We start from the raw sequence: 26,343 nt of genomic DNA, 5'->3' as shown, positions 1-26,343 counted from the left end.
ACAGGTAAGATGCTCCTGGCATGGGGGCGGGGGGGGGGGAGGGGGAGAGAACACTCTGCCCTGCCTGTTGAGGTTGTACATGATGGCCGTATTGTCCATGAGAACCAAGACTGCATTGTCTGTAATGTATGTTAAGAACGCCGGCAGGCCAGGCTGACTGCTCTGAATTCTCTGATATTGATAGGGAGCGAGAGCTCTTCTTCAGACCACACACCTTGAATCCTGAGGTGCCCTAGATGGGCTCCCCACCCCATCACCAAGGTGTTGGAGACCAGGTATATGGACAGTTAGGGCCTCAAAAAGGGTCTTCCCACACAGACTGTGTGGCGCTGGACTTGACCCGAAGGATACCACTAACAGAAAAATTCCAGCAACTGTACTCAGGGCGCATGCACCCCTACATTGAAATGGACATGTGCAAACACCTGAAAAAAAACTGCATCCACACTAAAGGTTCCTTACACGGGTATAGCTTATTCTCATAAGGAAAGAGGAATACACTATACTGCACCATTATACCAGTGTATCTGTGTCCACACTAAGGCTCACACTAACATAGCTATTTCAGAAATCAATCAATCAATCACACTCCTAATGGAAATTGTTATACTAGTACAAAAATCTACATGTAGACCAGGCCTTAATACATTCTAGTTTGCAAACCGCACTGAGATCCACAGATGGAAGGTAAGTGTATACTTTGATTAAATCATGTTTAAAAATCTGATCCTTAGAACTTTCATCCTCTTCAGAGTGGATATTTCTATTTTTGGAAAGACTTCTATTGCCAGCAAAACATTTTAATTTTCATTAAATATTTTGGCCAATTGCAAGAATTAATAATGGCAACTGTTAATAAGATAATATGTTAAGAAAGATAATCCCTTTTCAGTTAATTCATTTGCAGTTAAAATGGTCAAGAAAAGCACTACGGATGTTCAGATAACAGTCATAGAAATGAGGGAGACCTATTAGGTCATTTCTGCAGTCATTGCAGCATTGTTCTATACAATACATCAACTGCTTTGTCTAGTCCAATTTTAAAATATCCCAGTGGGGCGCCACATACCTTTTGGAAACTATCACAATCAGGGAGTTTTCCATTTTCTTAATTTCATCCCAATATTCCTAGTTATATGCTCGTATATCATGTTAAATAATCCCTTTATTTAGTATTAACCATCTACACACACTGGAAGAATGTAATAATCTCTTTCTCACCCTCCCCCACCCCAGCAAGTTGTCACTTATTCAAATTATCCATGTTTATTTTATCATCTCAACTGTTTCTATTGCTCCTTTTGAATTCTCCCCAGATTCTCTAGACCTTCATAATGAGGTGCCCACAGTGGAGCGGGTACTCCAGGAGTGGTTGTACCACAGCTGTAAGCAGACACTACGTAGTTCTATCCGGATAAATTGTGCAATACATTTTGTATGTGTGATGATCATCATGTTGTCTGACAATGGGGACTGAGCTGAGGCCCTCCAGAGACAAAAAAACCATTACTCTCTTCAACTTAACTTAAAGAACCACCCATTCAAGATGAAAGCTGTACCAGACTTAAATCCTTTGTGAACAGGCCAGCAAGTAAGTCACACTGACTGGTAGGCTACAGATGCTGTGCAAAATTACAATGGCTTTATCCTAGTGCATTGCAAACATCTCTGATATACTTTTCCCTTTTCACCCCAGTGCTCTCTCAGCATTTTTGCTTTCTAGGTTTCTCCCTTCCATTTGATGTGTAGATTTCAAAACTTATTCCCCCAGATGTACAAGCTTGCATTTTTCTAAACTGAACCTCAGTTCTTTACTGTTAAAGCCCAGTGAATTCAATGGAAGGACTCTGGATCAAGCCTTACCTTTTAACCTTTCTGTCTCTTAGGCCACATCTACACTGGTGAAGACACACTAAGTTGATGGGAGAGTGCTCTTCTGTCGACATCTGTACTCCACCTCCCCGAGAGGAGGAAGCTATGTCGAGGGTAGAGCATCTCCCACCAACATAGCACGGTATAGACGCTGCTATAAATCCATTTAAATTACGTCAACGTCATTCACGCAATTTACGTAACTGAACTAGCATAACTGAGATAGATTTACAGCTTTAGCGTAGACCAGCCCTTAGACTGTATTGGGCATACTTATCAATTTATGTTTGAATAGAGGCTGAGTCACCAAAACAGGTGTGTGGGTGATGTCAGTGTGATTGATCTTCAGCTGGTGTATCTTGTCACAGCTCCATTAACTTCAGTGGATCTGCACCTGCATGATGTAAGAGTCATCTTGCACAGGGATGGGTAGAACATTTCATCCTGAAAGGTTTCAAAGCACTTTACATAAACAGGAGGAATTATTAAATTGCCACTAAATGTCTTCTAGGGCGGGACACAGCAGCTGTTTGATATTTCACAGCAGCATGAGACATGTTAGGACAGGAAGCGAAAAATAGGGTATGCAATCGAAACTTCAGAGGAAAGCATGTCAGCCAAAATATAAACACCAATATTGGAACTGGGCCAGGATTAACTTCCTTGGTGTTGGGGGGGGAATGGTAGGTGGTTAGGACCTCTGCTTTTCATCTGACCTGAAACACGATACCATTGACAGCATAGTTGCCCCTAACACCAAACTGGGGTTTTGGTTGACCTCCTGACTCAAACATACCTGCAGCACCTCACCCTTCCTGGTATGGTCCCCATCCAAGCACTGGCCAGGCCCAAATCTACTTAGCTACTGCCATATGACAAGATATTTGTAAACTAGTAGCATCCTACAGCATTATAAACGCACGTGTGTGTGTGTGGGGTGGGGGGAGAATATAAATTTATCATCATCATAAAGAATATTCTTCCAAAACTTAAAAACAGACCTACAGACAAAATGGCTGAAAGGTGAAATTTTCCCACTGACATAGCCCTTATTGAAAAGAGCTTTTTGTTTGTTCCAGACAAAAGTTATCCTGATCTGACCAAATTATAAGCCTTTGAAAAATCATGTAAGTGGTTTAGTCAATTTGTAAAAGCAAGCAGCTAAAGGGTGATCACTAGACATGTATTCATGGCTAAGTTATGTATGTCGCAAAAGAGCTAATTAAGTATATTGTTCTGAATTGGAAAGGATAGCTGGGGCAGCAAGAAAAGATTTGAAGACCTTGTAAGGTTCAAAGTAGTTAGGGAGGGTTGATGGAGACCTAAAGTGCAAAATAGCTTCAAAACTCTGTTCTAATGGATATCAGCACTGAAGCTGATGGGGTTTAACTGCTATAATCTGGAACTGTATGGTTAGACACCACTGAAATGCTGTTGCATACGGTTTAGTGGTCTTCAGTGATATCTAGCCATACAGTTCCAGAGTACAGAATTCATACTTACTATTGGCAATTTGTTGGAAGCCAACAGAACTTTGGAGTCCTGGAAAATGTACCACTATTTCCCCCGCTCCTTTTTCTCTCCCCCCATATTTGAAAAAATTTCTTAGGTAATCCCATGCAAAAGCTTTGTTAACAGAACAATAAGGCAGCATGGTTAAAACACTTAAAGATTAGGAAAGGCTAAAGTTAAGGGTACATGCACAAACTTAATTCTGACCCTTGAGGAAGACATCTTTAAGCACACGATCATGTGCTATTTAGTGTAGGCTTTTGTAAGGAACAGTACTGGATGTGCCAGGTTTGCAGAGATAAGAAGCTGTAAGTTGGTATCTGTACCACACAAACCATTCTATTTGCAGACTTTTTAAAGCATTTATTAAAAGAGGAGGAAACAGACTCCTAAAACTTTCTCATCTGGGAGAAGTTGGGCATAGGAGTTATCAATTAAAACTAAAAGACTTAGAAAATCATACTGAAGATGTCATATTTGGTTTAACAGGTTTTGGTGGAAAGGCAGCCCTGGCTTACAAGCCAAACTCCTTGCTTCTGGCTGCATTGGGTAAAAAGAAAAGGCATATTTTTAAGAGTAACAGTAAATCATAAAAAAAATTATAGATACTACCCCATTAGTCCAGAACTAAAAGATAAACCCTAATATAAAAGTAATTTAACCTTTGTATTTTAACCCAAAATAAAGTCCAAATAAACCTGTCAAGTTTCCTCCCCCACTCTGAACGCTAGGGTACAGATGTGGGGACCTGCATGAAAACCTCCCTTTGTCCTTGGATTGGCCGCTACCACCACCAAACAAATACTGGTTACTGGGGAAGAGCTGTTTGGAAACGTCTTTCCCCCCAAATACTTCCCAAAACCTTGCATCCCACTTCCTGGACAAGGTTTGGTAAAAAGCCTCACCAATTTGCCTAGGTGACTACAGACCCAGACCCTTGGATCTTAAGAACAATGAACAATCCTCCCAACACTTGCACCCCCCCCTTTCCTGGGAAATGTTGGATAAAAAGCCTCACCAATTTGCATAGGTAACCACAGACCCAAACCCTTGGATCTGAGAACAACGAAAAAGCATTCAGTTTTCTTACAAGAAGACTTTTAATAGAAATAGGAGTAAATAGGAGTAAAGAAATCCCCTCTGTAAAATCAGGATAGTAGATACCTTACAGGGTAATTAGATTCAAAACATAAGAGAATCCCTCTAGGCAAAAACTCAAGTTACAAAAAAAGATACACAGACAGAAATAGTTATTCTATTCAGCACAATTCTTTTCTCAGCCATTTAAAGAAATCATAATTTAACACGTACCTAGCTAGATTACTTACTAAAAGTTCTAAGACTCCATTCCTGGTCTATCCCCGGCAAAGGCAGCATATAGAGAGACACACAGACCCTTTGTTTCTCTCCCTCCTCCCAGCTTTTGAAAGTATCTTGTCTCCTCATTGGTCATTTTGGTCAGGTGCCAGCGAGGTTACCTTTAGCTTCTTAACCCTTTACAGGTGAGAGGAGTTTTCCTCTGGCCAGGAGGGATTTTTAAGGGGTTTACCCTTCCCTTTATATTTATGACAAAACCCTACAGGATTTGACAGTTGCAATGTTGTGTAGTTGACAGCAGTTTTGCAATCTCTCCCTGAAAAATTTGTATTTTACAATTATTCAGAAACTCTTTCACTGTAGAGCTGTCCCTCTGCTGACTTGGCACTGAGGTGGCTGTGTCAAGCTCCTCTTGAGTTATAAGGAAATCTAAAAGGAAACTTTAAAGAGTCAATTAGTTTTGCTGTTCTCAGAGCTGGACACCACATTCAACTCTTGAGTTCTCCATTGATGACAGAGGAAAATCTTTGGGTTCTGTGCGGCTTCTTCAGGACTTTGCCCTACAACTAAGCATCAGGTCTCACATTCTCCATCCCTGGAATGTGATAGGCACTTAGGCTATTTCCTGTTTTGACAGTTGTCTGGCTGTGCCCACATATGGGGGTATCCAAAAGAATGTGCAGTATGTTTGGAAACACTTCACAGTGCAAGTAGTTATTCCAAATATAGTCTTTGTCAATGTCCACAACTGACTCAACTCTCTAGTGAATAAAGATACCTCCCCACATCAGTGGACAGTTTAGGGGCACAGAAAACCAATTTGGAGAGAATAGTGTAAGCCAGACATCTTGACCCCAATTCAAAATTGCCTAACCGAATGCTCCTCTTTACTGATACCTTCTCCCCATACACTCAGTTAACGACTCTGTTCACGTCCACATGGTGGATGGGAAGTTGTTCCCCTTTCCCCTAGTGACCCAACCCACCAAAAATGAGATGGCCGGCTCTCAGACTAAAAGCAGATTCCTCATCACACAAGAAGCCAGATGAGGAGCACCTTGTGCGGCTTTGCCCCCCGACACCTCTGCAACTTACACTCACTCTCTCCCCCAGCCTTTTACATGTAAAGTTGGGAATACGTACAGAGAAGTGGAGGGTGTCGGCTGCACGTGGGCCAGGAACAGAGCTTCAAACCTCTCCCTTGAGCTGGTTTCTCGGTCTGACAAAGAATCTATGCTAGAAGAGGGGCTGATGCACTAGCTCAGACAACCATCTCTGCTGGATCAGGGTTCTACAGAGAAGGAGATCACATTCCTCTTAGCCATGGTAACATACGTAGGACATTACTGGGCATGGAATAAAGGATGGAGAAGAAAAAGGTGCACTTTGTTTCAGAAGCCTGAACAACATGGAACTAAATTGGTCACCTGGAGTCTGAAAGAGGGCTGGGGTGTGTGCACGCAAACAGCAGTCAAAAGTGCACCCCCCACACACCCGCCCCCATTATCTGCTATGTTCCTGGATTGCCCTTGTCACAAATCATTTCATGAGCCCCAGCATGGTCCTGTTGCTCTCCTGCTTCTTGTAACTCTTTCCCCACCAAAGCACAGGGACACTCCAAAGCATAGGCCCATTTGCAGAACTAATGTAGTATCAGATAAGTCCCTGAGGTAAATACATTTTTGCAGGATCCACAGGAATTATTAAAAACAACACAAAGAAAAACTGCAGGAGAACAAAATGCAAAAGCGACAAAGAACTGCTACTTGCTAGCCATATATGGATGACGAAAGAAAGACTAAAAAAACCATCCCTCAAGGTCAGGGTTGAGACACAAGTAGCACCATGGTGGAAGCTTGCAGTGCCAAGACACATGCTATATCTGTTCTGTGGATAAATAAAGGAATTCAGTCTCCAGCACTATCAGGCTAACATTCCTTTAATAAGCACTAGTCACACAAAGGAAGAAAAGTCCATTTTGTTAAGAAACTATCATTTATAAAGTCTTGTTTTTAAAGTGTTTCAAAAATTGAGCATTAAATCCTTTTCATATTGTTCAGCTCGCATTGGAAAAGACTTTCACACTGCAGAAGGTCAGAGAGTTCCATTACTAGTATGCATACATATATATTTATTTGGGTTGAGAGGAAGCCCTGTAGGCTACCCTCAACAACCAACCACAGAACTCCCTGGGAAACCACAGGATTATCAAAACTGCAGGAAACTGAAAAATTTTATATAAAAATATTTTCAAAAACAAAACAAATGTTGGTTCGTGAACACTCCCATGATTTTGATTAAAAACAAATATGGTTCATTTGAACGTTACTCTTATTGATGGTCCCAGTCCGGCTTCAATTTTTCCTCCCACCTGCAATTAAATCATAGTGATCATTCTTGCGCCATCAGCTTTCTCCCCTTACTAATTGGGGTAGAGTCCTCTAAATGAAAACATAGTCCAGGGTCTCAGAATACTCTGAGAAAATTTAGTTTAACTCAAACATGAGAAATACACTGAGAAAATGAAAATATTTCTGAACTGCCTTAATTACTGACAAGAGCTCATCTTTCCAAGACCGTGGAAATCATTTACTTCAATTTAGGAAAAATAAAAAGACTGCACACTTAACGTTACTGAACCACAAACCAGAAGAGTCCTGCATTTCTTATCACGAAGGTCAGCCAGCCAAAAGGAACAAACAACTGAGTATTAAGATTTCTGCATCTACTAAACAGATCCATTAAAGTGGATTTATCTGCACCATTTCCCTTAAATTGCAATCATGCCCTACTTTGTTGCAATTTTCTGTATTTTGTGAAAGAAATTATGTTACTAGTAGCTTAATCTTTCATTTTAGGTGGCATAGTAACAGTAGATCATGAAATACATATTGAGCTATGCCTACTCACCCCCTAGCTTCAAAGTGTCTAATGTCAGTAGCCCACCTAGATATTTTGTGGGACAAATATGCAAATTAGTTGCATCTTTATGAAAGAGTGAAAGCTATCAGAATTACCTAACGCTCCTTTTCACCACATCAACATACATGCTGGTCAAAACCAAACCATTGGTGCATTTCCATACAGTGCTAACATTTTCTCTCATACAAGCTTCTTCAAGACTGTTGAGCAATAGGATGCATTCTGCATTCTAAAGCATAAAAAATATTTGTATCACCTGATGTGTTTCTACCTTGTTTTGGCTCACAAGTGTCCAAAATATATAGGTTAAAAATGTGAAAAATAATGGCACCATCATGGTAATCACCCACTGAACATCAGTAAATGTGTGGAGCAATTTACTCACTAGTTATCATAAACATTTTTTGATATAAATCTTTGATCCCAGCAAAGATTTAATGGCAGAGCCTTGGTCTTGTTACTAAAAATTTCGTAACATCACAAAAAAAAATCTACATTTTACTAGTATACCTATTACCATAATTGTAAAAACATAAAACATACAGCATACTAGTGTAATTATCAGTATAAATAACTTGAAATGAACAAAATATAGTTTGTGTTTAATTACTATTTCATGAACCTTTTCAATGAACCTCCCAGTCAGTGTGAAATAACGAGATTCTACAGTATATGTTTAAATTTGTATTTGAACTCTTTGTCTTATGCACATATCACTATGCCAATATTAAATTAATGCAGGGATTTTCAAGGCATTTTAACTGGAGTTGGGTGTCTTCTTTGCAAATTCCAGCATGCATCAGCACATCCTTAGTTCTATACACTTTAAACAGTTGGTACAAATATTGATGGGACCGGACCACACGATAAAGCCATTCACTCAGAGTAACTCTTTGGCTGATGGAGATAAAGCAGTGAGGGAGAGTGTACTTTATCCTTACTTTTTCCTGTGGTACACAAGCCAGAAGACACTGTGCTTATATTGTATAGCTAGATACTGTGATAAAGATCTATACTGGAGAGATCCCACAATATTTTTTTCCAACATTTCTATGTCCAGGTATGTGTTTCATCATTCAGAAAGTACATCTCATGAGAGTGCAATTCTTCTCCAAAACACATTAAAAGGCTCTTACTATTACTTTTCCACGTGGTCCACACTACGAAAAGTTTGGAAACTTCTGCAATAAAGCAAATGTATACATGGGAAAAATTTCAATCCACACATTCAGTATTCCTGTAGCCTCAGCCCACTGTTGAAGTTTTAATACGTTGTAATACGTCGCTCAGGCATGTGAAAATTCCACACCAGAGCAGCATAGTTAAGCCAACCTAAGTCCCCATGTACACAGTGCTAGGTAGAGGGAAGAATTCTTCTGGCAACTGGACTTCCGCCTCTCGGGGAACTGGATTATCTACATCGATGGGAGAATCCCTCCCGCTGGTGTAGGTCGATCGTAGAAGATCTCCCAGTCGATCGCGATCTCTGGCGTAGTGTGACTGCAGCTAAGGAAGACTCCGCCCCACACCGCTCCCCGAAGTGGCCATTGCAGCCCCGTGGCCCAGGGGTCTCTCGCCGTGCACTACTCCTGCCTGCAAGTACCACCCCAGGAGCTCCCACTGGCTGGGAGAGCTGTGAGGGCAGTGCTTGCAGAAAGGGGCAGTGTGCAGAGCGGTGTGCCACCCCCCGGGGAGTGGTGTGGGGCCGGGGTAGGCAGGGAACCTGCCTTAGTCCTGCTATGGCCGCCGCTGAGCAGGAGCTGCCGGAGGTAAGTGGTGCCCAGAGGGAGGCCGCATCCCAACCCTCATCCCTGAGCTCCTTCCGGAGCTAGCACCCCATACCCTGTCCTGCACCCCGAACCCCCTCCTATACCCCAAGCCCCACCCTGAGCCCTCTCCCAGAGCCAGCAGCCCAAATCCCATCCTGCACCCCAAGCCCCTCCTGCACGCCAACACTGTGCCCCAGCCCAGAGCCCCTTTCCAGAACTTGCACCCTGTACCCCAACCCCTAGCTCCCTCCTGGAGCCAGCATCCCATAGCCCCTTCTGTACCCTGAACCCCCTCTTGCACCCCAAGCCCCAGCCCTGACCTCCCTCTCAGAGCCAGCACCCTGTACCCCCCTGCACCCCAACACTGTTCCCCAGCCCAAAACCGCTTTTTAGAGCCCTCACCCTGCATCCCCTCCTGCATCCCAACTCCCTGCTCAGCTCAGCCCCTCCCACACTGTCAACCCCAGCTCAGAGCCCGCACCCCAACCCCCTGCCCCAGTCCAGTGAAAGTGAGTGAGGGTGGGGGAGAGTGAATGACAGGGGAGTGATGGAGTGAGCGGGGCGGGGCTTTGTGGAAAGGGCAGGGCCTCGGGGAAGGGGCAGGGTAGATCCTGGGTTGCCCTTAGATACAAAAAATGATCTTGGGCGTAAAAAGGTTGGAGACCACTGATTTACACTGAAGTGCTACAGTGGTGCAGCTGTGCTGCCATAGTGTTTTAAGTGTAGTCAAGCCCTAAGAAACTCTTAAAAAAAACAAACAAAAAAAAAACAAAACTCAGAATTATTCTGAACTCAATGTTTTCCATAGTCTCATACTGCTGTATAATTAAGTTCCCACGTTGGCATTAAAAATTTATCCAAGCATCACCAGTAATTTATCCATATTTACAGAATTTCTACTATCACACTGATGTAGAAGAAAAACTCAGTTTTAAGAACTTTACATTTAATTCTTTTGTTAAAACAATCTGTATCTTAAAATTACGCTCACACAAAAACAAATGAAGATAAATCAGAGAGATACTGTAAACATTAAAGATAATATTATAGTTAATCACAGGCTACGCAAGAGAAACTTGCGTTTTTAAAATCAGTATTGACCAGTATTGCATTTTTTTTTAAATTCCAATTGATACCTTTTACTAGGAGACAGCACATGTGTGATAAAGCATACCAAAACATGAGAATAATACCCTCTTTGTGTTCAATGACCACAAAATATATTATATCAGAATTCTTCTGGTTACTATTATGAAATCCTGCAAATGATGTACAGGTATGAGGTCCACATTAGCACAAGTCCTCACTTCAGTGTCATTCCGTGTGGGTGCAAGATCCAAACTACTGCAACTGTTTATGGGCTCAGAACCAGAGAAAACTGTTTCGTAAGGTATATGAAAGGTTACAGAACAAACTACTTTATGGACATCATAAATTACCATTCGTATGGTTAAAGCATGTATGTCCAGTATCTCAGATTTGCATACTGTACTGCATAAGATTATTAAAGAGTACAATCATTAGCATTGTACAGAAATAATATTGGGTTTTTTTTGTTTTGTGGGTGCTCTCCATTGCTGATGTGAGTGGGTTGCTCTTCCCAGCTATTGTGGAGGTTAAAGGGCATAAGAACAGCCATACTGGGTCAGGCCAAAGGTCCCATCTAGCCCAGTATCCTGCCTTCTGACAGTGGCCAATGCCAGGTGCCCCAGAGGGAATGGACACAACAGGTAATCCATCCCGTCGCCCATTCCCATCTTCTGGAAAACAGAGGCTAGGGACACCATCCCTGCCCATCCTGGCTAATAGTCATTGATGGACCTATCCTCCATGAATTTATCTAGTTCTTTTTTTAAACCTTGTTATTGTCTTGGCCTTCTCAACATCCTCTGGTTGAGAGCCTACTGCAAACTTTCTGCACTGAAATGCATTTTTTTCTCAGAACTCATGGCAAGGAAGCAACATACAATCCAGTAATTAATTTCATCACATTTATTAAAATAGCTTTATTACAAAGAATTGTTATAACCAAAAATGAACACTGTAAATTACCACTGATCTTAACGTGTATACGTGTGAGGCAGAGAGAGAGAAAAACTTCTGCATGACAATTCAGATGCAGTTATCTTCCACAACCAAATGTTTGGTTCCAGTTTTCATATAGTTCCAGATCCTTTGAAGACACACTGGGTCGCACAGTTTTGAAAGCATTGTCAAAGTCAAGAAAAGAAATGGGCCGAACTTGTTCGGGTGTGATGGTTGCAATGTCCATGGACTGAAGGCTACGGATAGGACCTAAAGAAGCTTCTCGACAGAGCTGTGTCATGTCTGCCCCAGAAAATCCATCAGATTTTTTAACTATGAGCTCAACTTCCTCTTCTCTTAGACAGCAGTGCTCCTTTGACATCAGACGAGTTACAATCTGCTTCCTAGCTGAAGCTTCAGGAAGAGGGATGTACAGCCTTTTTACCAGTCTTCTTCGGGCAGCCTCATCGATTTCTTGCGGACGATTTGTTGCTCCCACCACTAGAATACGGTCTTCAGACGAGGTTGTTGCTCCATCCAACTGGACTAAAAATTCAGTTTTTATTCTTCTAGAAGATTCATGTTCCCCATCTCCACGCTGAGACAAGAGAGAATCGATTTCATCAATGAAAATCACAGCTGGCTGCTGACATCGTGCCACAGTGAACAATGCACGGACCATCTTTTCCCCCTCACCTACCCACTTGGAGGTCAGCGAAGAGGCACTAATGCTAAAAAAAGTAGCTCCTGATTGACACGCAATGCACTTGCCTATAAGAGTCTTGCCTGTCCCAGGAGGGCCAAAGAGAAGAATTCCTTTGGGAGGACCACGTAACCCTGTAAAGATGTCTGGTCTCAGCATAGGCCAGACTACTATCTCCTTTATAGTTGCTTTAGCAAAGTCTACTCCAGCAATGTCATCCCAGTTCACTGGAGGTCCATGGTCCATGATCTCGTGCATAATAAGTTCAATCATTTTTGGTTCTATGTTCTTCAAACGTTCATCCACTGGAAATGAAGACTCTGTTGGTCCAGCGCCATAAGGTTTATACTGCGGCCCTCCATTTTCATTCCCATCTTGTCTTGGCACCGGAGGGACAAATTTTCCAAATGGACCCCGAGACCTTCCAGCTCCCAAAGATTTTTTAATACCATAGGATGAGACTGGTGTGCGTTGAGGCTGATTGTGATATTTCTTTTGCTGGTCTACCCAGAGCTGTTCTTTTGCAGTTTTAAAACCATTGCTCTCCTCACTCCCATTTCCACTCCCTACAAAATTCTTGGCTTCTGTACTAGTGGAGGGCTTGGAAGAAGCAAGGCTAGAAGAAGTTGTATTGCTGCTTTCATCACTGGAGCTATAAAATGTTTTCCTTTTCCCTGGATTTCCAGACCCTGCTGGAAGAGAGGAGTGATTAGAAAAAGACAAATTCTGTCTAATCTCAAAATGACTTGGGGGTTTCACAGAACCGCCACTTGCTGCTTTGTTGTTTCCAGATAATGGACTTGCACAGAAACCTGTATTAGGCAGTTCATTTAAAGAGGCAGAGGAGGCAGGAAGTATATCTGTAGTTTTGGTCACAGAAGGCACACTACTTTGAAGACATTTCAAAGACAAGAGACTCTCAAGAATATCTGGTCCCTGACTTATACATTTTGATGAGCTAGCCCAGAGATCAGTATCTACAGCACTGCTGCACACATTGAGTTTAGGCAGACCTGGAGTAACAGAGGCACTGACCTCCTTATCAACTACCACAAAGGCATCTGCTGGTGCCATCAGAGAGCTTTGGAACTTTTTGCCAGCTTGCATCAACTCTTGAACACTCTTTAATTCAAACACATTACTTGTTGTCAAGGAGGACTGCCACTTGTCACTGTCATTTTGCTGACATCTTGCCAAAGTCAAAATGTTTTCAGCATAGTTATTCAAGCCAGTCTCTGCGTTGTCAGAGTCAATAACGGCAGAGTATTTCTCTGCATATTTTTTGAACAGGTTGGTAGCACAGACCTGGGAGATCTCAGAGTTTGCCCATGCATACTGAATGTGCAGAATCTGTGCACGGTATCCATCTGCCTTCTGTCCTGGTGTACAGGTGTCAGAGGTAATAGCAAAGTAATTCTTCTGCCATTCACTCAGGTGTACAGCACTAGAGACCGGTGTCTGCATGATCTATGCTGAAACAAATAGAAAGATTTAGCATTAAGATACAAAGAAAAAAGTTAATTTCAGCAGCTACTTAATTATATTTTTGCTATCTTCTCCCTTCTAAATCCATAAATGTATAGTTAATTAATTGCTAACTATTTTAAATCAGAGGGATAGTCAGCAGACTATGTATGACACTTAGCTGGGCTGCATACTTTACCATTCCTACAAAACAGGAACATTTATGGCATAAAACCGTAAGGATCCAGGCTTTTCTCTCTCTCCTTTCAGACTGCTCCTTATAACAGGTCTCCCTGGGAGAGGGGTTAAGAGGAGAACTGCAGGGTAACAGATGGCCAGATAAGGTGGACTAACTAAACACAAGTCAGCAATAGTTAACCCTTATTGGAGAGAAGTCTATAGAGTATTACTTAAGACAAGTATTTAGTTGCCAGAATGAAGAATCTGTTACTATGACCCTAGTAGAAATGATGAATACACATAAAGTTTGTGGGTTGGAGGGGCGGGGAAGAGACTGGAAAGCTCAGGGCAGAGTTAGTATAGGGTTTTTGTGATTTTTTTTAAATGAAAATTAAGAGCATGTGTTACTTGATAGCAAATGTTAGAGTACCTTCCAATAATTCACCTTTTTAGATTAAAACTTCCCATTGCTTTGTTTCTGTCCACCAGTGAACTTTTTAGGTTTAGAAATCCCTTTAGAAATCAGCTATTTTTTATTTAAAATTGAGGATGCACTTCTTTTTACAGAGCTACAGCAAACGGGGCTGAAAAGTATGAAAGATGAAATATGGCCTGGAATGAGCTTTTCACTAAGTTTGGAAAGATATACATACATACGTTGTATTTGATTGACTTTCAAAGTTATTGTCTCTTTGAAGTGTGCTTATCAGGCACATGCAATGCTAATTTTGGTAAAGCCTAGACTTAATGGTATAAGTACAGGCACATGCGCATGCTCAGTTTGGGAAATCCACAATTATCTCAATAGACTTTATAAAGAGCTCTTATCCTGCACCAGTCAACTCTCTTCTTCCAGTTCTTCAGTCTCCCCACAAACTGTGTTTGTTTCAGTGTGTTATAGTTCCAAACTGATCAGGTTCTAGTTCTTTGGCCTCGGAGTGCATTGTGACTTTCAGTAAATTTAAATCGATGACTATGGAGTAGAAATTCAGTATGCTTATAACTGAGCATTTAATCTGGGCTCCAGAACCTGTGTCACTGGTAATGATACACAAGATGGAAATAGTCCATCCTGAGTCTCACATCCTAGCCTGAGTTTGCAAACCTGCCATTTAGAGAGAAAAAAAATTATTTGCAAACCCAGCACATCCAGATTAGAAATCAGTGAGACACAATGAATATGGAACCCCACAATACAATTTTCACAATCTTTCAGGGTAAAGCCCATACAATGCTCTTAAATTTACAATATAAATGAGATTAGAACACTGGTGATACACATCACAAACAACATAATTCACAAATATAACTACATTACTTAAAATTAGCTGCAAGCAATTTGCTTCCTATGCCTAATAGAACAAACAGCACATTTAGAGATAGGATGCCATCCGTAGGTCAGATTACACATCAGACACTTCTTACTAAGTGAATACACATTTCAGGAACATTTCATAAAGTGCAATAGGTTACAACCAGTGTGTCTGTAGTTCAATGGTGGAAATTCATACTGTAAATTCAGTTATTGCAAGGTACATGCTCACATGGAGTTTCTTCATAAAGCTGCTCAAGAGATTGCATCCTGTACTACACATGAAGTCCCAATTTTAAAATAAAGCTCATTTTTTGTTTCCATGATTCCAAGGAAAATATCTTAAATTTTGAACCAGATGGAAAAGTGAACAGAGAAGTATGTCAAATTAATAACAAAGTACTCATGTAGCAAGTATGCTTGCAGTTTCACTATCCAGGGGCTAGACTCACTGATTGTCAAATTGACCACGCCTATTTTATTAACCTGCAGGCATTTAGAGACTGGTATGAAATTAACAGAAAGGTCCAACAAGTTCAGTATTTGACAATCAGTATACTTTCAGGAAACAAAGGCCTTTGTTCAAGACTACCTCCCAATTTTATCTAGCCAATACACTGAACAACAGTTTGCAGGTACTAGAACTAAATCTACTTTCAAATTGTAGTCCCCCCACCCTACCAAAAAGCTAAAACACGAACTTTAAAGAGCTTCTCATGAAGCTTTCTAATAGACATCTAAACTCGAAAAAGTATTTCCCCATATACTGCTACTGACTCTGTTCCAGGATATAGTTTTATCAAGATATTAACAATCTTTATAGAAGTACATTTAATAAAGCAACAATAATAAATCCATGACATGCACCATTTGACTTTAAATGATTAATTAAAGCTGTTCACCCTCAGCAAACCCAAAGATATGCAATTACCTGACAACCTCACACTGCATGCCATCTTATCCCTCTAGTCACATACCAATACATACTCATATTCAGGATGGCACCATAAATGCCAACTCTCAGACATCAGCCTGTAGGGAAGAAAATTGGAACAAAATGCCCAGAATCCCTAATTATTGCTTCACGTTTAAAATGTCACAATTAGCAAGATAAACTGGAATCTTTAAAACTGCATTAGGTAATCACAGAAGAGTCCCTCACCAATTAGGGCCTGATCCTGCAAACACTCTCATGCTTACCTAGAAGCAGCTGAACAGTGCCACTGACTTCAATGTGATTCTTCAGATGCTTGAAGTACATGGGTAAATGCTTACAGGACTTGGGGCCAAGCCTCTTGATTAGATCCTCTGATCCTACTGTAAGTCAGTAAAACCAGAAGATAACAGCTATTACTAACCAGGATGTACACAACTTTTTTTTTTAAATGGGGGGGGGGAGTTGAAATAATCAAGTAACAGCTGTTTAATATCACTTTGATGAGTATTTTTGTACCAAGACTAGATCTGTCAACTTCCAATAAAGTTAGACAAGCCATTTCAGTTCTAAACTCACTGTTTCCTTTTATTACTCTGCAAACTGCACGGGGGCGGCAGCGGGGATGTCTACACCCATAGAAAAGCCCAGAGGAAGAAATTTAGGGGCTTCGCAAACCATGTGGGCTGGGCCCCACCTCTCCCCATTTCACCCGAGTTAGATATGGGGGCACTAAGCCCAGGGCCCTCGTGCACCCTTGCCTATTGCATGCGTACTTCCCTTGGGGAGCTGCTGCCTGGTCTCACCTGTGCAATCCAAACAGCTTCCCACGGGCATCAGCGTGTACACACGGGGGGAGGGGGTTGAACCGATTTGAGTAAGGGTCTGGCGTAGCACGTTTCAGCCCACTGCTGCCCCCCGCCCTCACACACCCCCCCGCAACGAGGTCCCAGGGCGCAGCGCAGGGGGCCACTGAGCGCTCGCGTGCGGACCTCGAGCGCGCGCAGCAAGCTCTGCGCGGGCGAGGCGGTGGGGATCGGTGTCAGTCACCCCCTGGGGCCGCGCGTCCCCCCGAAACTTTCGCCCCACGCGGCTACGAACCGTCTCCCCCGCGCGCTCCACGCTCGTCTCGCGGCCTCCAATCCCGCCCTACCTTAGCCAATCAACCAACCAGCTCCGCGCCAGAGAGCGCCGATGGGGGTGGAGGGGAGACGCGCAGCCAATCAGAATCCGGGGGGCGGACGGAGCGGGTAGAAAAAGACGCGGGGAAGTGAGCGCGCGCCGCCTTCAGTGGGTCTGGGATACCTCACAGAAAGCCCCGCCGTGACGGCGCTCCCATTGGTCGTGCCAACAGCGCTGCCTTCCAATAGGAGCAGGATCCGTGCCGCGCGGGGGGGTCGGATACCCAACAGGCGCCACTCGGGGCGGGCTCAGCCTGGGCGATGGGGGCGGGGGCGAGCGTTTTTCATCACGATAATGCGTCTGTTCGCGAGACCCGGGGGGGGGGGGTTGTTGTTCCCCCCCAATGGAGCCAACCCCTCCCCCCGCCCGCCTGCTTCTTGCACGGGGGCGCGTCTCTGCATCACCCTCTCCGCGCCCCTCCTCGTCAGCTGCTGCGTGCCCCTGGCCCGCTCTCCTTCCTGCCCCACTTGGCCCCTGCTGTGTACTGCCCCCATCCCCGCACTGCCAGCCGCCACAGGTTTAAAAATCAAGACGTGTCTCACCCCCCCCCCCCCGCATTGGTGCAATTGGGTTAGAAAATCAATTATTTAAAAATGGATTCTGTGCCTTCTGAAAGGTTTCAGAATAACAGCCGTGTTAGTCTGTATTCGCAAAAAGAAAAGGAGTACTTGTGGCACCTTAGAGACTAACCAATTTATTTGAGCATAAGCTTTCGTGAGCTACAGCTCACTTCATCGGATGCATGCTGTGGAAACTGCAGAAGACATTAGATACACAGAGACCATGGAACAATACCTCCTCCCACCCCACTCTCCTGCTGGTGATAGCTTATCTAAAGTGATCGCTCTCCTTACAATGTGTATGATAATCAAGTTGGGCCATTTCCAGCACAAATCCAGGTTTTCTCACCCTCCGCCCCCCCCACAAACTCGCTCCCCTGCTGGTAATAGCCCATCCAAAGTGATCACTCTCTTTACAATGTGTATGATAATCAAGTTGGGCCATTTCCAGCACAAATCCAGGTTTTCTCAACCCCCCCCCCCCTTTTCCAAAAACCGCACACACAAACTCACTCTCCTGCTGGTAATAGCTTATCCAAAGTGACCACTCTCCTTACAATGTGTATGAAAATCAAGGTGGGCCATTTCCAGCACAAATCCAGGTTTTCTCACCCCCCCCCCCCAAAAACCACACACACACAAACTCACTCTCCTGCTGGTAATAGCTTATCCAAAGTGACCACTCTCCCTACAATGTGCATGATAATCAAGGTGGGCCATTTCCAGCACAAATCCAGGCTTTCTCACCCCCCCCCCCACCCCCATACACACACAAACTCACTCTCCTGCTGGTAATAGCTCATCCAAAGTGACCACTCTCCCTACAATCAAGGTGGGCCATTTCCAGCACAAATCCAGGTTTTCTCACACCCTCCCACCCCCAAAACACACAAACTCACTCTCCTGCTGGTAATAGCTCATCCAAACTGACCACTCTCCTTACAATGTGTATGATAATCAAGGTGGGCCATTTCCAGCATAAATCCAAGCTTAACCAGAACGTCGGGGGGGGGGGGGGTAGGAAAAAACAAGGGGAAATAGGCTACCTTGCATAATGACTTAGCCACTCCCAGTCTCTATTTAAGCCTAAATTAATAGTATCCAATTTGCAAATGAATTCCAATTCAGCAGTTTCTCGCTGGAGTCTGGATTTGAAGTTTTTTTGTTGTAAGATAGCGACCTTCATGTCTGTAATTGCGTGACCAGAGAGATTGAAGTGTTCTCCGACTGGTTTATGAATGTTATATTTCTTGACATCTGATTTGTGTCTGTTACCAGCAGGAGAGTGAGTTTGTGTGTGTGTGTGTGTGTTTTGGGGGGGCGGGGGGTGAGAAAACCTGGATTTGTGCTGGAAATGGCCCACCTTGATTTTCATACACATTGTAAGGCGAGTGGTCATTTTGGATAAGCTATTACCAGCAGGAGAGTGAGTTTGTGTGTGTGGTTTTTGGAAAAGGGGGGGAGGATGAGAAAACCTGGATTTGTGCTGGAAATGGCCCAACTTGATTATCATACACATTGTAAAGAGAGTGGTCACTTTGGATGGGCTATTACCAGCAGGAGAGTGAGTTTGTGTGGGGGGGGGCGGAGGGTGAGAAAACCTGGATTTGTGCTGGAAATGGCGAAACTTGATTATCATACACATTGTAAGGAGAGTGATCACTTTAGATAAGCTATTACCAGCAGGAGAGTGGGGTGGGAGGAGGTATTGTTTCATGGTCTCTGTGTATATAATGTCTTCTGCAGTTTCCACAGTATGCATCCGATGAAGTGAGCTGTAGCTCACGAAAGCTTATGCTCAAATAAATTGGTTAGTCTCTAAGGTGCCACAAGTACTCCTTTTCTTTTTGCCTTCTGAGTTTTTGAATTTTTACTGTTTAACTCGGGTCACCTTTTTCATGCTTCACAACTAGGAGGAGCCCCGGGGCGTCAAGAAAACCCCGCAAACCCAGATCCACAAAGTGATTTCAGTTCTCAACTCCCAGATCCACAAAGGGATTTCAGTTCCTGCCCGCCCATGGAAGTTAGGAACTGAAATCCCTTTATGAAGCTGGGCCTGAATATTTTAAGACTTAACATGGTCAAACTTTTAGTGTGCTTGGGACCGTCATCATGTGCTCCACAAGATTCTTGAGCACATGAGCCCATATGAATTTTGGAAAAGCTTGCAACTAGGGCTGTCGATTAATCACAGTTAACTCACCCGATTAACTCAAAAAATTAATCACGATTAAAAAAATGAATCCCTGTTTTAATCGCACTGTTAAACAATAGAATACCAATTGAAATTTATTAGATATTTTGGATGTTTTTCTACATTTTCATATATATTGTATTCTGTGTTGTAACTGAAATCAAAGTGCATATTATTTTTATTACAAATATTTGCCCTGTAAAAATGATAAAGAAATGGTATTTTTCAGTTCACCTCATACAAATACTGTAATGCAATCTCTTACAAATTGTGCAACTTACAAATGTAAAATTTTTTGTTGTTACACGCCTGTACTCAAAAACCGAACAATATAAAACTTCAGAGCCTACAAGTCCACTCAGTCCTCCTTGTTCAGCCAAAGTAAGCAAGTTAGTTTACATTTACAGGAGATAATGCTGCCCCCCTCTTATTTATAATGTCACCAGAAAGCGAGAACAGGCATTTGCATGGAACTTTTGTAGCCGGCATTGCAAGGTATTTACATGCCAGATATGTTAAATATTCGTATGCTCCTTCATGCTGCAGCCATGCTGATGACACTCGGATGATGACCCAGCACATGTTGTTCATTTTAAGAACACTTTCACTGCAGATTTCACAAAATGCAAAGAAGTTACCATTGTGAGATTTCTAAAGATAGGTGCAGCACTCGACCCAAAGTTTCAGAATCTGAAGTGCCTTCCAAAATCTGAGAGGGATGAGGTGTGGAGCATGCTTTCAGAAGTTTTAAAAGAGCAACACACTGACGCGGAAACTTCAGAACCCGAACCCCCAAATAATAAAATAAACCTGCTGCTGACATCTGACTGAGGGCTTGTCTACACTTACCGGGGGATCGACAAATGGCGATTGACGCATCGGCGGACCCGCTAAATCCACTGCAGATCGCATCTCCTGTACTCCACCGGATCAAGAAGAGTAAGGGGGAGTCGACAGGAGAGCATCTCCTGTCGACATCATGTAATGTGGACCCCGTGGTAAGCAAATCTAAGCTATGTTAATTTGAATTATGCTATTCACGTAATTCAAATTGTGTAGCTTAGATCGAGTTTCCCCTGTAGTGTAGAAAAGGCCTCAGATAATGAAAATGCGTCAGTCCACACTGCTTTGGATCGTTATTGAGCAGAACCTGTCATCAGCATGGATGCATGTCCCCTGGAATGGTGGTTGAAGCATGAAGGGACATATGAATCTTTAGTGCATCTGGCATGTAAATATTTTCTGATGCTGGCTACAATAGTGCCATGAGAATGCCTGTTCTCACTTTCAGATGATATTGTAAACAAGAAGCAGGCACCATTATCTCCTGCAAATGTAAACAAACTTCTTTGTCTGAGCGATTGGCTGAACAAGAAGTAGGACTGAGTGGACTTGCAGGCTCTAAAATTTTACATTGTTTTATTTTTGAATGCTGGCTTTTTTGTACATAATTCAACATTTGTAAGTTCAACTTTCATGATAGAGAGATTGCTGTACAGTACTTGTATTGGGTGAACTGAAAAATACTATTTCTTTTGTTTTTTTATGGTGCAGACACTTGTAATTAAAAATAAATATAAAGTGAGCACTGCACTGTGTTGTAATTGAAATCAATATATTTGAAAATGTAGAAAACATCCAAAATATTTAAATGGTATTCTATTATTGTTTAACTGTGCGATTAATCACATGATGAATCGCAATTAATTTTTTTCATTGCTTGACAGCCCTACATTCAACCAATCCTGCCACTTTATTTGAGAAGGAAGTCTTCTCATTTCAGGCAACAAAGAGATCATCCTTGTAGAAGACACATGCCCTGATCCTGCAAGTTTTTCCACGTGGCCCAGCTTCCAGGCTTAGGGCTAATGTAAAGGGCTGAGAGTGTGCATATATTTTAATAATTCTGCTTTGAGCCTCAGCTTCTTTTATATTAAGACAAAAGCCAAACACTTAAGGGAACAGTTATGGGAATGTAAATAAATATCCAAGTGGTCTCACAGTTCATGTAAATAAATGTACAAAAATAAAATATTTCATTGCACATTCTATTTAAGAGCTTCTATGAACTGTGAGAATATTTAAATTAGAAATGGACAATGCTGAATTTCAATTTTTTTTCAAACAAAGGGACTTTTTTTCAAAAACAAAAAAAACATTTCCCATTTCCAACTTGTTGTACTTTAAATATCTATGTTGCCTTAACTGTTCACTTCCCTCATTTAAACGGTAATATTCCCGTACACATTCATTTTGGCCAAAGTTTTCAGATAGCATTTTCTTGGGTACAATGTTCTGTCCACAATTACTTTTGCCTTGAATTTAATAAATGCAGTCATTTAAGTCACTCATGTGAGGTGCACCACAGTATTTAATTTTCTGTGGGCAACATTTCTTACATTGATTGGTGGGTTTTTGTTATTCCTTATGCCACCATTACTATCTACAGCAGCCAGGGCTTAAATTCTCAATGATTATTTCCCAGAAGCCTGGGCCCTCCCCCCATTTGGGGCTCCGTGCTTTAGCCCTGCAGGGGGAAGGGAACACCAAGGCTCATGGCTTTAGCCCTGGCATCTCCCATGGGGCTGAAGCCCCAAGCCCCAGCATGTGCTGTGGGGCTGAGGCACTGGAGGTCCAGCTAGTTTGAAAATATTTACTGGAGCTAGGGTTGCCAACATTCTAATCACACAAAACTGAACACCCTTGCCCTGCCCCCTGCTCCACCCCCCCCCACTACCCCTTTTCTGCCCCGAGGCCCCACCACCCGCTCACGCCATCCCTCCGCCCTCCGTCGCTCGCTCTCCTCCCACCGTCACTTTCACTGGGCTGAGGCAAAGGTTAGGGATGCGGGAGGGGGTGCAGGCTCCAGGAGGGAATTTGGGTGTGGGAGGGGGGCTCAGGGCTGGGGCTGGGGCACAGGAGGGGGTTTGGGGTGTGGGCTCTGGTTGGGCGGCGCTTACCTCAGGTAGGTCCCGGAAGCGGCCAGCATGTCCCTGCGGCCCCTAGGCAGAGCTGCCTGTGCCCACAGGCGCCGCTCCTGCAGCTCCCATTGGCCACGGTTCCCAGCCAATGGGCGCTGCAGAGCCAGAGTTTGGGGTGGGGGCAGCACATGGAGCCCCTGTGGCCACCCCTGCACCTAGGAGTTGGACATTGTCAAGGTTCCTTCCCCACTCTGAACTCTAGGGTACAGATGTGGGGACCTGCATGAAAACCTCCTACGCTTACTTTTACCAGCTTAGGTTAAAACTTTCCCAAGGTACAAACTATTTTACCTTTTGCCCTTGGACTTCCGCTGCCACCACCAAACGTCTAACACCAGTATTATTATTATTAGGAAAGAGTTCGTTTGGAAACGTCTTTCCCCCTAAAATCCTCCCAAATCTTACCCCCTTTTTTCTGGGGAAGGTTTGATAAAAATCCTCACCAATTTGCATAGGTGACCACAGACCCAAACCCTTGGATCTTAAGAACAATGAAAAAAGCATTCAGTTTATTAAAAGAAGAATTTTAATAGAAGAAAAAGTAAAAAAGAATCACCTCTGTAAAATCAGGATGGTAAATACCTTACAGGGTAATTAGATTGAAAACATAGAGAATTCCTCTCGGCAAAACCTTAAGTTACAAAAAGACACAAAAACAGGAATATCCATTCCTTTCAGCACAGCTTATTTTTTTGGCCATTTAAACAAACAGAATCTAACGCATATCTAGCTAGATTACTTACTAAGTTCTAAGACTCCATTCCTGTTCTGTCCCGGGCAAAAGCATCACACAGACAGACCCAGACCCTTTGTTTCTCCCCACCTCCAGCTTTGAAAGTATCTAGTCTCCTCATTGGTCATTGTGGTCAGGTGCCAGCGAGGTTATCCTAGCTTCTTAACCCTTTACAGGTGAAAGGGTTTTTCCTCTGGCCAGGAGGGATTTTAAAGGTGTTTACCCTTCCCTTTATATTTATGACAGACAGGCTGGCTGCTTCCAGCAGCCACGCGGAGCCAGGGCAGGCAGGGAGCCTGCCTTAGCTCTGCTGTGCCGCAAGCGGGACTTTTACCGGCCTGGTCAGCGGTTCTGACCGGAGTTGCCAGGGTCCCTTTTCAACCTGGCTTTCCAGTCAAAAACCGGATGCCTGGCAACCCTAACTGGAGCTCCGCTAACAGCAGCAGTTCCCAAACTTTATTGGTTCACATACCACCTTCTTACAAATTTCTCCTTTTTGTGCACATTTATTTTAGGCCTAAATAGATATAAGTATTTACTGACTCATAGTTTAAAAAAAAAGTTTTGAATTTGGCTGTGGACAGGTGCCTGGGGAAAATTAGACGCAAAGGCAGTTTGGCTGGCGGAGTCTGGGTAGGAGGGTTAGAGGACGTGAGGTTAAGAGTGGGTTGGGAATTCTTAGACAAAAGATTTTTTTCCTCAGAAAATTCTGACATGTCAAAGCCAAAATATTTAATTGGAATGTACTAGTTTTGGCAAAACTTTCATTGGGAAAGGTTTCTCGGGTGGAATTTCTGGTCATAACCAGAGACAGAGAAAGTCCCACTCCAGACTAGTTGAGTGGTCTAGATCTCTAGTCTGCCCGAGTCAGACCAGGGACTTGAACCCAGATCTCCCACATCCCAATAACTAGGTTATTGGCAGTGGGAGCTTTGGGTTTTTGTGAAAAGCTTCAAAAGGTCCCACTTTCATCCTCCTGCAGAATGGGCTAATTCTCAGAATCTCAGTTTTGCAAGATAGGAAAACTTGTTTCCCGTTGTGACAGCTCCCAGGGTACACTCTAGGCTGGACATGGCCGTTCAACAGACTCTTCTCCTCACGTATCTCTCCTCATAACATCAATGAATACTTGAAGAACATTGAACTAAGGTAAGTGGTCCCAGGCTGAAAGGATATCCAGCCTGTAAATTAAGAACTGTGAACTGCCTGCAGCATCTGGTGGCGTGAGAAAGCTGTTTGCTTCAAATCTTTCTGAGCTTGGTAAAGTTTAGGAATTAGATTGTGGTTATAGCTGTTTATTTCTTTAGCGGTCCCCAGGTGGCTGGCCGGAGCAGCTGCGGTCCCGGCACCCCCCCACCCACCTCAGCAGTGGCCCCTCCGGATGGTCCCCCCAGCAGTGGTCCCCCATGCCCGCCCAAGATTTAGTCATGGGTATTTTTAGTAAAAGTCATGGACAGGTCATGTGCAATAAACAAAAATTCATAGCCTGTGACCTGTCCATGACTTTTACTAAAAATACCCATGACTAAATCGTAGCCTTACCTATCACTTAACATCTAGCTTTCTCTAGTTAATAAACTTGTTTTATTGTTTTATCTAAACCAATGCATTTTGGTTCAAGTGTTTGGGCAATCTCTACTCAGGTTAACAAAGGCTGGTGCATAATCATTTCCTTTGACGAAATAACAGACTATTAATGAGCTTGCCTTGTTGACTAGTGTGCTGGACAGTACACGACACATATTTCTCAGGGTGCAAGGCTAGGACTAAGAATTTGCTGGTGTCACCCTGTATGTAGTTCATTAGTGGCTGGGAAAGCATTCTTGTAACTTTCCTGGGAGTGATTTTACATGCTAATGGCTGTGCAAGAGCAGAGCCTGGAAAAGTTGCTTTTTCACCAGCAAAGCAGTGTAACAGGAACCCTGGGCTGTGGAGTCCAGCTTGTACCCTGGGGAATGTCACACCCACATAGCTCTACTGAGACCAGATTGAGGATAGGGCTTCTGGCTGGCATTCAAAGGGGTTTGGTGGTGAGTGTGTGTGTAAAATGGTAGAGAGAGGCGTCTGGTGGGCATGCACAAAAGGGCCGAGGCGTCAGAGGGAATGGGTCGAGAGGTGGGGGAGTCTTGGCTAGAAGTGGGGGGGGGACTTTACTTAGGGCCCAGGCAACTTCAGCTCCCAATTCACCCTAGTTCCAAGCCTTCAGGTTGCCAATTCCCTCTGAATCAGAAAGCTCTGCCAGTCCCACTGCAGCCTCTGTCTTCCTAATCAACTCCTTCATCTAGGTTAAAGTATTCCACGAGCCTCCTACCTGGGGCTGTGATATGATTGAAGCAGGCTTCCCCAACCCTCCAGGTTCCAGTTGTATTCCATAGACCTTTCCTTGGTCCTTGACTCACTTCTTCCCCTTTGTTCCAGGGCTGGACACCATAGTCTCCTTTATGGGGCTTTGGTATGACTCAGACAGGCTTCCCCAGCCCACCAATCTCCCTTCTGGTTTTGGTTCCCATTCCAGGGAGCCACTCTCCTGTAATTCTCCTCTCAAGGCTGCCTGCCCTCTCTCTCTACCTGGGAGTCACCTAACAGCTAGGATTTATCATGTTAGATGTAGCTATCTGATTAACACCGACCATCCCGCAGCTAGTCTGCTGCTCCCTTGAACACCTGCTTCCTCAAAGAGGCC

General features: G+C 43.4%; 1 protein-coding gene across 3 annotated transcripts; it reads right to left on the bottom strand.

The window, feature by feature from the left end:
- Nucleotides 1-10,644: 10,644 nt before the first annotated feature.
- On the bottom strand, nucleotides 10,645-17,166 carry FIGNL1 (fidgetin like 1). Of its 3 annotated transcripts, none has more exons than XM_074943217.1 (3): nucleotides 17,112-17,166; nucleotides 16,277-16,393; nucleotides 10,645-13,592 (listed from the first exon to the last, which is right to left on the bottom strand). In XM_074943217.1, the coding sequence occupies exon 3, from the start codon at nucleotides 13,582-13,584 to the stop codon at nucleotides 11,515-11,517; it is 2,070 nt and encodes a 689-aa protein (XP_074799318.1). In that variant the 5' UTR covers nucleotides 13,585-13,592; nucleotides 16,277-16,393; nucleotides 17,112-17,166; the 3' UTR covers nucleotides 10,645-11,514. The 3 variants fall into 3 exon arrangements, with proteins under 3 accessions (XP_074799318.1, XP_074799319.1, XP_074799320.1); XM_074943218.1 differs by having other exon boundaries at nucleotides 16,817-17,135; XM_074943219.1 differs by lacking the exon at nucleotides 16,277-16,393 and having other exon boundaries at nucleotides 16,817-17,135.
- Nucleotides 17,167-26,343: the final 9,177 nt, after the last annotated feature.

The sequence above is a fragment of the Natator depressus genome, chromosome 2 (genome assembly GCF_965152275.1).
Source record: "Natator depressus isolate rNatDep1 chromosome 2, rNatDep2.hap1, whole genome shotgun sequence".
Lineage (NCBI taxonomy): Eukaryota > Metazoa > Chordata > Testudines > Cheloniidae > Natator > Natator depressus.
The sequence above is the reverse complement of the archived record's forward strand: the minus strand, read 5'-3'. Positions and strand labels throughout refer to the sequence as shown.

Coding starts and splice junctions, on each gene's coding strand:
- FIGNL1 (XM_074943217.1), bottom strand. CDS start 13,584: ATGCAGACACCGGTCTCTAGTGCTGTACACCTGAGTGAATGGCAGAAG.